This window comes from Rhinolophus sinicus, linkage group LG03 (assembly GCF_036562045.2).
Source record: "Rhinolophus sinicus isolate RSC01 linkage group LG03, ASM3656204v1, whole genome shotgun sequence".
In the NCBI taxonomy this organism is placed as follows: domain Eukaryota; kingdom Metazoa; phylum Chordata; class Mammalia; order Chiroptera; family Rhinolophidae; genus Rhinolophus; species Rhinolophus sinicus.
The window spans coordinates 61,756,307-61,769,448 of record NC_133753.1 but is presented as its reverse complement, the minus strand read 5'-3'; the positions used below and the strand labels follow the sequence as shown (position 1 = coordinate 61,769,448).

The 13,142-nt window shown below is 34.0% G+C and overlaps 1 protein-coding gene across 2 annotated transcripts in view; it reads left to right on the top strand.

Moving 5' to 3' along the window:
* GOLM2 (golgi membrane protein 2) overlaps positions 1 to 13,142 on the top strand; it is a 97,820-nt gene that overhangs the window by 38,219 nt on the left and 46,459 nt on the right. For both annotated transcript variants that reach the window (XM_019725322.2, XM_019725321.2), the window contains exons 4-6: positions 495 to 585; positions 4,688 to 4,832; positions 5,141 to 5,221. In XM_019725322.2, the coding sequence (XP_019580881.2) occupies positions 495 to 585; positions 4,688 to 4,832; positions 5,141 to 5,221 (317 nt within the window). The remainder of the gene's footprint in view (positions 1 to 494; positions 586 to 4,687; positions 4,833 to 5,140; positions 5,222 to 13,142) is intronic.

Genomic DNA, 13,142 nt, shown 5'->3' with positions numbered 1-13,142 from the left:
CTTGATGGCTCCAGTCTATCTTATTATTAGTTTATTTCATTCTTGCTCTTCTTGTGGTTTAGACTTTTATTGTTGTGTTTAAAGTACTCACTATTGGATGAATTATCTGCTGCCCCTCCTTTTCAGCTCTCATAATTCTATCTTTTCTCATCTGTTACTATATAATTGGTCTCTATGATTGTATTTTTCTCTTCTGTGATTGAAGTTGGCTTTGACAATTTTTTTCATAAATGCAATTTATAAAAATAAATTTTCATCTTTCTAATTTCCATTTTTGAATTATTTTTATCAGTATTCTTTATCCTCTATTAAAGATTAAAATATTTTTAAGAATTTTGATTGTGAGCTGTATTTATGTCTGTTCTTTGTCCTTCCTTGCCCACTCTCCTGCCAACAAAATGCTTTATCTTTATAAATGTATGTTTTCAACTTCTAGACAACTTGAGAATCCAATCCAAGATAATATAGTTTAAAAGAATGACTTTGTAATTTAGTTTTCAGTGTGGACAACAGATCAAGGAATTAAGAGCACAGCATGAAGAAAATATTAAAAAGTTAGCAGACCAGTTTTTGCAGGAACAAAAGGTAAATTTAAAAAATACTTTAAATATGTTCTTATTATAAATCTCGTAATTTAGAAATTAAAATATGTACTTTTGTCATAAAACATTGCATTTTTAAGTATTCTAGCCTGCCTAATTCTAAAATGACTTGAAGTGACTTTATTGCCAAGTAAATTAGGTATTTGCAAAAATATAACTTCAACTCTTAAACCTAATTTTGAATTAAATATCTTTTATCTGACTTTTAAAAATAATTTCTGCTGTTAATATATTTATCAGATTGTAAAATGGAAAGCATTTTACTGAAAAATCAATCACTTCCTATTTTTATGCTTTTGAGAAATAGAAAAAAATTGAGAAACTTTCTCCTTAATTATAAATACTCTGAATTCCTTTCTTAAAACACAGAAACACTAGTCACTATTTTGATTCATATTTTTGGAGATGGCAAATTCTTTTATTAATTTATCCATTTTCAGTTGATATATATTACTAAGGCCCTGCTATTAATGAAGGGAATCTGAAGATTAGTTGTCATTTGGACATGCATTTTTTTATACCCTGTAATCTTACCTGTCTGTGATTTGTATAAAGTCTTGTGCTTTAAAGTAAAGAGAGGTTGAATAGTGAAAAACATTTATCTTGCTCTTTGGTAGCATCTTCTCTAAAGGACTAGAAGTTAAGGAAACCAGATTTTCCTTCTTAACTGTTTCACTATTTTACAACATGATATTGAGGGCATCGTTTTTTCTCCATTTCATTTTTTGAATCTACAAAGTGAAATACCTTGTTTCCCTGAAAGTAAGACCTAGCCAGACAATCAGCTCTAATGCATCTTTTGGAGCAAAAATTAATGTAAGAACCGGTCTTATATAAGACCCGGTCTTATATTATAGTAAAATAAGACCGGGTCTTATATTAATCTTTGCTCCAAAAGACGCATTAGAGCTGATTTTCCGGCTAGGTCTTATTTTCAGGGAAACATGGTAGCTACTGCCTGTGTGCAGTCTACCTTGAAGAGATGTGAGGATTGATTGCTGAAAGATGGCAGGCCTGAGTGAGCTAGTAAGTACAACCAGAACGTGTTATTGAGACACTGGATGGTTAGAGGAGCATAGTAGAAGATAAAAGGAAGGGGAAGAGAGGTTTGCTGTTGCATTTTTGTTATTACAAGCCCATATAAATTATGGGGTAAGTTTGCTCTCTTCTGTTCTTCCAAGAAACACAGATAAGAGCTTTTTCCCTTTTCCAGGCAAGTGTAGTTCTCTCTTTCTGCTCTTCTACACTAGGCTATTTTTATAATTAATTAACATCCTCTCCAATTTTTTTTTTTTTTTTTGCCATTAACCTGCCCAAAGTGGAACAAGGTGGGGAGAAATAGAGGTGCCTAGAGAACTTCCACTTACCCTTCAGACCACCTGTGTAATTCTCCCCACTCTTTCTTTATTCCATGTTTTTCAACTACTATAACAAGTTGATTTTGTGAAATTTGAGTTGTTTTTTCATAGGAACAAATCCAATGCAAGCTATATGAAATAAGCACAAATTGTATTCAGGGATTTTTTTTCTTTTTTTAACCAAGCACATGTCTATTTTATGATGGGAAAATTTTAAGAAATTCACATTTTCATGTCTATAAATCTTATTGGAACATAACTACACCCATTTGTTTACTGCTTTCACATTACAAAGGAAAAGAAATTGTTGCAGACCAGAGGAGACTAATGAGACCTGAGGACTTAAATACAGTGTAGTATCCTGGGTTGGATCCTGGAACAGAAAAAGGACTTAATGAAAACAGTGGTGAAATCTAAATAAAGTCTGGAGTTTGATTAATAATGTACTAATGTTGGTTTCTTAGTTTTGTAAATGTACCATGAGGTTAACATTAAAGGAATATTTTTTAATTAAAATTTATTGGGGTGACATTGGTTAGTAAAATTACATAGGTTTCAAGTGTACAATTTTGTAATACATCATCTATATATCATACTGTGTGTTAACCACCCAGAGTTAGTTCTCCCATAAAGGAAATTAAGTGAGGGGTAATTACTTTTCTACAAATTTAAAATTATTTCAGTATAAAAAGTTTATTTAAAAAGTAGTTAGGTGGCCCTCTTACCAAATCACCAACATTGCATTTTGAAAACTATCTTATTTTATTGAGACTATTTAATATCCATTCACATAAAGGTACTGTCATTAATAACTCAGCAAAGGGACATCTTTAACTATTTTAAATGGAAAAGTATTTTTGAACAGTAGTTTGTTGACTTTTGTTTAATATTGTTTGTTTTATCCATATCTGTGAAGCAGTGGAGTATTATAGAAATAGCCTTATGAAAAAGCGTTATAGTAAAAATGCACAGAGATGCAGGATAGCTGCTTAGGTTTTGCCTCACTGATGGTTTTTCACCCTTGGCCTTCATATTGACATGTTTAAAAATTTCATTTTATCATTTCACTCAAAAATTAAGCTCTCAGATTTGACTATAGCTTATCAAGTTCCCAGAAAATGTGGGAATGAGAAACATTATAGTTTGAATGCCTTCTCCACAATTCTCTCAACTCTCTAGCTTTGTAACTTGGAACAAATGACTTCTTTAAACCTCAGTATTATTTTATTTTTCCCAAAACTGGTGGGGGGTGGGAGATGAGGGTAAGGGGGATCGAATATATGGTGATGGAAGGAGAACTGACTCTGGGTGATGAACACACAATGGGATTTATAGATGATGTAATACAGAATTATACACCTGAAATCTATGTAATTTTACTAACAATTGTCACCCCAATAAATTTAATAAAATAAAATTAAAAAAAAAAAAAAGATAAAGTTGAAAGCGATATGTAAACTATGAAACATGGTGCGAATGTTTGTTCATTTTATCCGCCAGGTACACTGGAGTACCTACACCTGATTGTGAAAGTACCTTTTTCCTTTATTGTGACAAATTCTTACAATGTGGCTCTTGCAGATTTCCTGTAGATTTTTTTAGTACTATTTTTTTAAATAACATTACTAACGATTACATTGCATAGTATTTTAGAGTTGACAAACCATTTATAAATGCATTAAATATGAAGTAGAAGGACCTACCGTGTTTCCCCAAAAATAAGACCTAGCCAGACAATCAGCTCTAATGTGTCTTTTGGAGCAAAAATTAATATAACACCCGGTATTATATTATATTATGTTATATTATTTAAGACAGGGTATTTATTATATTACATTATATTAAAGACCAGGTATTATATTATATTGCATTATACCTGGTCTTATATTAGACCAGGTCTTATATTAATGTTTGCTCCAAAAGACGCATTAGAGCTGATTGTCCGGCTAGGTCTTATTTTCAGGGAGACACAGTAATGTGGCAACCCAAGCATGTCTACTTGACACTTTGCCTCTCCCAATTTTCTACTGAGGTGACTCAACCAACATAAAAGAGAAAACTGGCCCAACAATAGAACTGAGTCAGGCCTAACCATATACCTGAAGATTCAAGTTTCCAAGGAGATGATATGGTTAGGAGCAAGTTGGAGGGAACCCTGACCTGTATATTGTTCTGCCATTACTTCTTGTGCTTGAGAGGCCAGTGCACCTGGGAAGAAGTTTGCCTGTTTTCTAGACTTGCTGTTTCTGCTTGGGGAACAGCCTGACAATGTCAGTAGTCATCTGTCTCACTTCACGGGGCATCTGTGTGCCAACTTCCTGCTGTCTGCATCCTGCTGGATTACAACATATGCCCGTAGAGCCCCCACCCTGCCCATAGCGCCCAGAACTGTAGGCCTCTACAGCAACCTATAGTGCTCAGCAAGACTCTCTTCTTACAGAATCACTCCCTTAGCATAGCCAAAGAGAACTGCCTCTGCCTAACATTTTAGGCCATTTACTGTAGTTAGAGACTTTAAAAGGCGTTGGTTATTCTTTGACTTCATGTCAGGTATAAAAACTGAACAGAAAATAATATTATATCCTACATCTCCAAGTGTTTGAAATTTGGGCCCATTGTACTGTTTCAGAAAATAAACTGTTTCAAAACATTTAATTAATAGTTGTGTCAATGACTTAATGTTTTGAACTGAAAAATATTTACTGTTACTAAATCTTTATCTAACAGCAAGAGGCGCACCAGTTTGAATTAAAAGGTGGAAATGAATTGGGTATAAACAACCATGCAGTACCTGAAAATGTTCCAAAAGTAGCTGAGAATGCTGCAGAGAACAATGAAGAACCTTCAAGCAATCATATTCCACATGGGAAAGGTATTACCATTATTTTGTTCTGTGTTAATAGGATATTCTTTTCTCATTTTGAAGTGAACATTTTCAATCATAAAGAATATTGATTTATTTTAATTCAGTTATGATTAGGTATCTGTATTGTTTCAAATTTAGGTCCGTTGATAGAGGAGAAAAACAGTTATTTTAGAGTTACAACTATGTCCAGATATATGCATAAAGATATTCAGTCAGTGTAGCTTTTTACTTTAGAAACTGGTTGTTGCATTCCTTAAACACTTTCAATGTATATAAGGAAAAATATAGAATTATATCTTTTGTTCCTTGGGTAGAACAAATCAAACGAGATGGTGATGCAGGAATGCCTGGAATAGAAGAGAATGACCTTGGAAAAGTTGAAGATCTTCCCACTGGTAAGTAAAAGTTATTAGAGTATTTAACTAAAGCAATAATATTATTTTTCATGTGACCCTATTTTCTTTTTCAGTAACACTTGAGTAAAGTCACAGATAGCTGCGTGACTGATATTTCCAGTTAGGTAACTACCCATTAATTGCCAGAACTTTTTGGATATAATTTTTATGAAAAATTTTGCTAAAACGTGTAAAAAACTTGTTTTTGCCTTGATAAGAGTCAGCCATATTTGAACCTTTCCTTGATTACTCAGAGTTATTGTTCATGACAGTTATGCTATGTTAGAGCCATTTATGTTTACTGAAAGAATATATGGCTCATTTCGTTTGGACTAAATGTTCCTGGATTGCTGTGTGATTGGTGTGCTTTCATATGGCGTAGTAATACCCTTACATAGGTTTTCAGGAGTTGGCTTGTCCTTTTAGTTAATTATGCCACACCTTAAATAGTTTACTCACTGTTTTTTCTTTTCTTTTAAGGCCACTTCTGCTCAGTGTATATCTCTTTCTTCATTAATGTGTCAGTTTCTTATGCATTTCTATTTGAAGTCTTTATCACTGCTGCTGTCCTAATCCCATTCAGCTTTTTTTTTTTTCACGTTTCTTTTTCTTGCCATTTCTGTGTTTCTGGCTATCATAGGTGTTTCCTCCCTGCCGATTCCAATTTATTATGTAGGAAAATCGGAAGTAACAGCATGTCTGTGGTTCTTCTCAGCTGTTTTTATTCCTTTTCAATCTCAGTAATTATTTCTGTGGTTACACCTTATTGTATGTGGATGAAATTGCTGAGTGTCTGAGATCCAAATGAATGAAGAATTAGTCCTTTCATTTGTATAGTTTTATTATCTTCTCAAACTCTTTCATGTCTGTATTCTTTTGAGTTCCAACTCACAGTATATTCCCCTAAAATAAAGGTAAGGAAAAGAACAATAGCATGAGTTTAAAAATATGGAGCTAGAATGAGCATGATTTGTTTGCAGTGAAGTTATCCAGTAATTCTTAAAGTAGGGTCCTTGGACCAGGAGTGTCAGCATTACCCAGGAACTTGTTAGAAATGTAGATTCTTAGGTCCCATTCCAAACCTACTGAATGAGAAATTCTAGGGATGGAGCCCAGCAATGTTGTTTTAACAAGCTCTCCAGGTGATTTTGATCTATGCTAAGGTTTTAGAACCATTGTCTAGACATTAAAGAAAAGTTGAGAGCAAAGATATATTGGTCTCAATTTCTGCAGCACTTACTCTACGAGTATTCCTAGACTTACTGAGTTTTAGGTTGATTAATCTCTTTTATATTGCCCTTGTTTATATTTTAAGTTACACCTAAAGTTTTGCCAAGTATAAACCGCAGCTTTCTAACATGTAGAAGCAACCTATTCAGATATATGACCAAAGGTTGTTTATCTGCTTGCATGCATTTTTCATGTCATATATCTACAAAAATTATTTACATTTAAATATATAATTTAAAACTTCTGTTGTCCATTTCAACATAGTTTTCAAGTTAAATTTTTATCATTACTACCCTAAATGTATAATATCTCAATTTATTTTCTCATTGGTCCACTATCATAGTTTATTACCTGGTCACCAGGAAATTCCAGAGTTAGGGTAAAATGAAATGGGAATGCAAAAGGTCTTAGAGATTTTATCTTAACCATTTTTAGGTATATTGTCCTTATCAGATACGTAATTTTCAAATGTCTTTTATACATGAATGACTTCAACAGAGCAAAAATCCTATCTTACTGCTTCTGCTTGCTTAAAAAAAAAAGCAGCATACAACCAGTTCATTAGAATTACAAAGGATGAATGATGCTACTTTTGATTAGATGCCAACAAATTCAAGTTTGATGTTTACAATATGAATTTTCTATATTAACTCCTGTAATGGCGGTAGCACCATAATTTAGAACTGGAACGAAACACCGAAAATGTATATATTTTGTGTAAATTTAGCATTAGTGCCCCAAATTTCTTTATACGCAGACACTGTCTACAGTGTCGTGGCACATTAGAGGCCTTCCTCTGGATTAATTTTTCTTTCTCTTTTTTTTTTTTCTTTAAACAAATCAGTAGTTTATTTGGGGTCTTAAAGGATTTCAGGAGGCACAGATTCAGAGAATACCTGAAACCTGCTCCATGATTTTCTTTTTATTTGATTTTCTGTAATTTGAAAATTCTCTGCTGTGATATAGGTTTATGGAGTTTTTGTTCTTGTTGGGTTTTTTGTTTTGTTTTGTTTTTTGGCATTTATCCTGCTTGGTGTTCTCTGAGCTTCCTGGATCTGTGGTTTGGTGTCTGACATTCATTTGGGGGAAATTCTCGGTCATTATTGTTTCAAATGTTCTGATCTTTTCTCTTTTCTCCTAGTATTATACATATGTTACAACTTTTGTAGTTTTCCTAGATACTCTGTTTTTTGGTGTGTGTTTTTCCAGTTTTTGTTCTGTTTGCTTTTTTGTTTCTGAGGATTCTATTGCTATCTCCTGTAGCTCAGAGCTTCTTCCCTTAGATGTGTCCAGTCTACTAATAAGCCCATCAAAGACATTCTTCAATTCTGTTACAGTGCTTTCGATCTCTAGCATTTCTTTTTGGCTCTTTCTAGGATTTCCATCTCTCTGCTTAGATTGTCCATCTGCTCTTGCATGCTGTCTACTTTATCTATTAGAGTCCTTAGCATATTAATCATAGTTATCTTAAATTCCTGGTCTTATAATTCTAGCATCTCTGCCATGTTTGGTTCTGATGCTTGCTCTGTCTGTTTAAATAATGTTTTTTGCCTTTTGGTATACCTTGTAATTTTTTCTTGATAGCTGGACATGATGCACCAGGAAAATAGGCTGTTAGTAATGTGGTAGTGAGGTTTTCTCAGATTTTTTTCACCCTCACCACCTCCCACCGTAGGTGGACAGGATGGCTAGAGTGGGCTGGAGTTGGGGACAGTTATGCGCAGCTTAACAACGGGATCCGTTCTGAGAAATGTGTTGGTAAGTGATTCTTGTCGTTGTGCAAACATCTTAGAGTGTACTTATACACACCTAGATGGTCTAGCCTACTACACACGTAGGCTATATGGTATAGCCTATTGCTCCTAGGCTACAAGGCTGTACAGCATGTTTCTCTATAAAACAACAGAAATAAGTCAAGCACAAGAGAAAATGATGCAATCAAGAGATGGAGTAAATATGAGATGTATGAGGCCACTGCTGGCATAACGCAGCATATCATTTTACAGCAATCCTTTTTTTTAATAATAGAAAGAGTATACTCTAAAGTAATGATAACAGGTATAGTATAGTAAATCCATAAACCAGTAACAGTTATTTAGTATTATCATGAAGTAGTATGCACTGGACATAATTGTATGTGCTGTACTTTCATACAACTGGCAGCGTGGTAGGTTTGATTACACCAGCATCACACCAAACATGCAAGTAGTGTGAGGTGCTTTAATGTTGCAGCAGCTATGACTTCACTAGGCAACAGGAATTTTTCAGCTCCATTATAATCTTATGGGACTGGATATATACAGTCCATCATTGACCAAAATGTCGTTATGTAGCACATGACTGTATTTCCCTTCCTCAGGTCAGTTAGGCTCTGATAATACCCCAGCAGGTTAGGCTCTGTTTAACCAGTTTCTCCTGAAGGCAGGCCTTGTTAAGAATGCAGTGCTTTGGTGTATTTCAGCATGGTTCCTTTTCCCCTGACCAAGGGGATGTTTCTCCAGTACTTGCCACTGGAACCTAGTGGGGTTCCTGGAGATAAATCTCATAATATTGTCGTGGTCCCCCTGTGACTGGGTTCCCTGAAGTTTATCTTTCTGAGTTGTCCACACTGAGCCTCCACCAATTCGACAATTATAGTTCAGGTTTTCCTACCCTGGCATTGGTTCCTGTGGCAGTTTCTGTTTATGAGTCTCCCCTGTATTCCATGACTTCCTGTAGTCTCCTGATAGTCTCTCCAGTGTTGGGGCAGTGGCTTGCCCTGTGTCCTCCTCTCTCTTATGAATCCAAGAAGCGTTGTTGATTTGTCGGCCTGTTTAGCTTTTTACTTGTTAGGACAGAGTGATGACTTGTAAACTATCTGCATGTGAAACCAGAAACAGGAAGTCCTCTGGATTAATTTTTGAATCTCTTTAAATTGGTGGTGCTTTGCCTTGAAAATCATTGTTTATATCAGTTATCCTTAATTGTTTAGAGAAGTATTTTGAGTAGAAAGATTATTTTGACATAGTAACTGGTGAAAAGAAACTATGAGCTAGGTCGTCAGTCAGATGCAAAACCAAAGTAAAGCCACGTTGAATCTCTTTGTATGTTGAGTTCCCAGCATGGTGCTTGCATTTGGCAGGGGCCCAGCAGTGTGCATGGTTCAATTACCAGAATATTTTTAGTGGTGAGGCAATGGTCCCTGGAATCAAATTGCCCAGATTCAGAGACTTGGCTCTATCTTTTAACAAGTTTATGACCATTTATTTGCCTTTATCTTTATCAGTTAAATAGGATAATAACAATTCCAACCTCATAGGGTGAATGTGAAGTTTAAATTCATTTTAGTGCCTGGCACATAGCCAGTGCTATATAAATCTTAGCTGCTATTGTTATTATGATGATGATTTCATATCATTACAAACATATTTGGTACCTCCTTGTCACTCCTCTTACTGTTTCTTTTTCTCCCTGAAGTAGTCTATGCCAAAATTCTTAATGCCAGTACAAGTGGAGTTCCTAATGGCTATAGAGGCAGTAACTCCACAGAGGAAGTAGAGAAAAGAACACATCCTTGTAACTTAAAAACACACTCTTAGGTGTTAATGACAGTTTTGTTTACGACAGCCAGTACTATACTAAAAACTATATAACAAAGTGCTGAACTATTGTAAAATATGGCTCTGATACAGTCAAGGGGTATCTAACATATAGCTGTGGGTTAGCACGATATTTTGGCTTCTCAGCTTCCAAAGCCATGGAGCTAAACCTCATTGGGTTTTATTTGTTTTTAATGCTGATGTGGAGCTAGTTATCAAGATTGTACGGGAGTCTATAATTTAACCCATTACCTTCCTGACCTGGATATTTACCTATATGCTGTTTTAGGCACCTGTGATGTTAGGCCGTTACATTTTTATGTCATTAGTTTTTAAACTTTTTTAGCTTAAGAAACATTCCAAACATACAGAAAAGCAGAGAATAACATAATGAATAGCCAAGTACCCACTGTCCTAAAAGAAAAAAAAGCAAACAAAAATAATGGAACATTTTGCCACATTTGTCTCAGATATTTCTGCTATTGATGTTAAAGAAATAGAACATTACTGATAAGTTAAAGCCTCCCTGTGTACCCTCCAGATCCCATTTCTGTGTCTTCTTCCCCAGAGATAACTAATATGCTGAGATTGGTTTGTATCGATTTCCATACATGTTTTTAGACTTTTACTGCATTTCTAAGCATCTATAAACTTATATATAAAGCATTGTTTTGTTTTCTGCCTTAAACTTTGTCTTATTGTGTGTATTATTCTGCAACTTTTTCCCTTCAATATTATGCTTTTGAGACTTGCCCATATTATATCTGTGGCTTTTTAAAAGTTATAATTATTTCATTGTATAAATACACCATAATTTATTCACATATAGTAAACAATTAGGCTGCTTCCAATTTTTGTTATTTAAACAATACTACAATGGACATTCCTGTTATGTCCACATGAGAGTCTTTACATACTTCTAGTATTTGACTAGTACATTGAGATAAAAATGTAAGGCTGGGCTAACTCTAGGGATCTAGTTCACCCAGGCCCTACCCAGTCATTGAAGGTAGAGATCAATAACTCAGCACACTGGTAAACCATAAACAGTTCCCAGCACAATGATTGCAAAACTGTGCACAAGGATATGATTTTTAACTAGAGTTCTTACATCATAGGTTTTCTTCAGCTTCACTAATCTCAGTTTACATTTCTGCTAGTAATATATGACAGTTGCTTTTTATCCACATCCTCACTAACATCTGGGTTTGCTATATTTTAAATATTTTGCCAATCTGATGGTTATAAAATGGTATCTCATTTTGAATTTGCCTTTGTACTAGTGACATTAAGCATCTCTTCATATGTTTATTGATCATTTTGGTTGTTTTCTGTGAATAGCCTGGTAATCATTTTTGCTCATTTTTCTATTGGATCGTTGGTATTTTCCTTATTGATTTTTAAGAGTTCTTTAATAGTATGTAATGCAGATACCTTTTCCATGTCATGCGTATCAACAGAAGGAAAGTTTTATTACAATTACTTGGAAACTTCTTTCTAGTTTTAAGGTCCAATCAATCTCATAGTAAAAATTACTTCTAATGATATCCCTTGGGGAAAAAACCCTATGTAAATATAAAGAGTTTTATGTACTTGAGCAATTGGAAGTTATTTTCTAATTAATAACTTAGAAAAGAGAAAGTTACTTCTTTTGTTTTTTTATTATTAGGTAGAGCTACTCTATCAGATAATTAGTTGTGTAGAACAAAGGCTTTCAACTTTATTTTGGAATGACTGAGATGTTAAAAAAAAAAATACTGATGCCTGCATTCCACTCCATAATTTCATAAATTATTCAAAAAATACATTTGTTTAAAAGAATTACAAGTATTTACAGTAATATTTGAGAGGAGAAAAAAGAAGAGTATGTTTTAAAGAAGCAATATGGTTGATCTTTTTGTTGTAATGATTCTTTCTCTAAAAGTTAGAACTTTTAGAGGAAAAATTATCTAAATTTATTTTTTTAATTAAAAATTTTTAGCAAATTAAATCGCTGTAGATATACTTAAGTAAATTTTTCTCTTAGGCATCTTGTAAAATAGGAATTGGTAAACTGCACCTTGGTTGCCTGTTTTAATAAATAGTTTTGTTGAAGTAGTACCACGCTCATTTTTTAATGTATTATATGGCTTCTTTTGTGCTAGAACAGCAGAGTTGAGTATAGCCTACAAACTTAAAATATTCACTATCTGGCCCTTTAAGACAACTTTTTAAAGATCCCTGTTATAGAAGAAACAAATTATGTAAAATTGGGCTTTTTTTGGTAGGAGAAAAATACTTATACTCGCATAATATCAAATTGTAAGTATTCCTGAAAATTGCTACTAAAGATACATAAACTTCTAATAATATATTTGGTTTAAAATTGAAAGATATTTCTTTCATTTTTATTTCATTGTCATATTTTATGGGGCCACAATTTATACTAGCCACAGTTAAGAAAAAAGGAATCAAAATAGGATCTTGAACTAGCAAGTATCATCCAGAGAGAATAGGATAGTTAGGACTCAGGGGGTTTAAGGGTTTAATTGGTGCCCCTTTCTCTTACTTTTTATAAAGTACTTCTAAAGTATTGATTTTTAGTGGTTGTTCTAGGGATTACTATATGTATCCTTTCTATATCATGCTCTACTTGAGCATGAAATAATATTGTACCACTTCATATAAAATGTTAGAATTTTACAAATATATAATTCCATTCACCTTGCCTCATTCTTTGTGCTGTCATACAGTTGACTTCTATGTTAAAAATCCCAGTATTTTAAATATTATTTTCATTTTTTATTATTTACTTTTTTTTTTTTTTTTTTTAATAAATTTTATTAGGGAATACTGGGGAACAGTGTGTTTCTCCAGGGTCCATCAGCTCCAAGTAGTTGCCCTTCAATCTAGTTAGTTGTAGAGGGCACAGCTCAGCTCCAAGTTCAGTTGCCATTTTCAATCTTTAATTGCAGGGGGCGCAGCCCACCATCCCATGCAGGAATTGAACTGGCAACCTTGTTGTTGAGAGCTCAGGCTCTAACCAACTGAGTCATCCGGCCACCCCTCTGGAATCTCATTGTCTTCAATCTAGTTTTGGAGGGAGCAGCCCACTGGCCCATGTGAGAATTGAA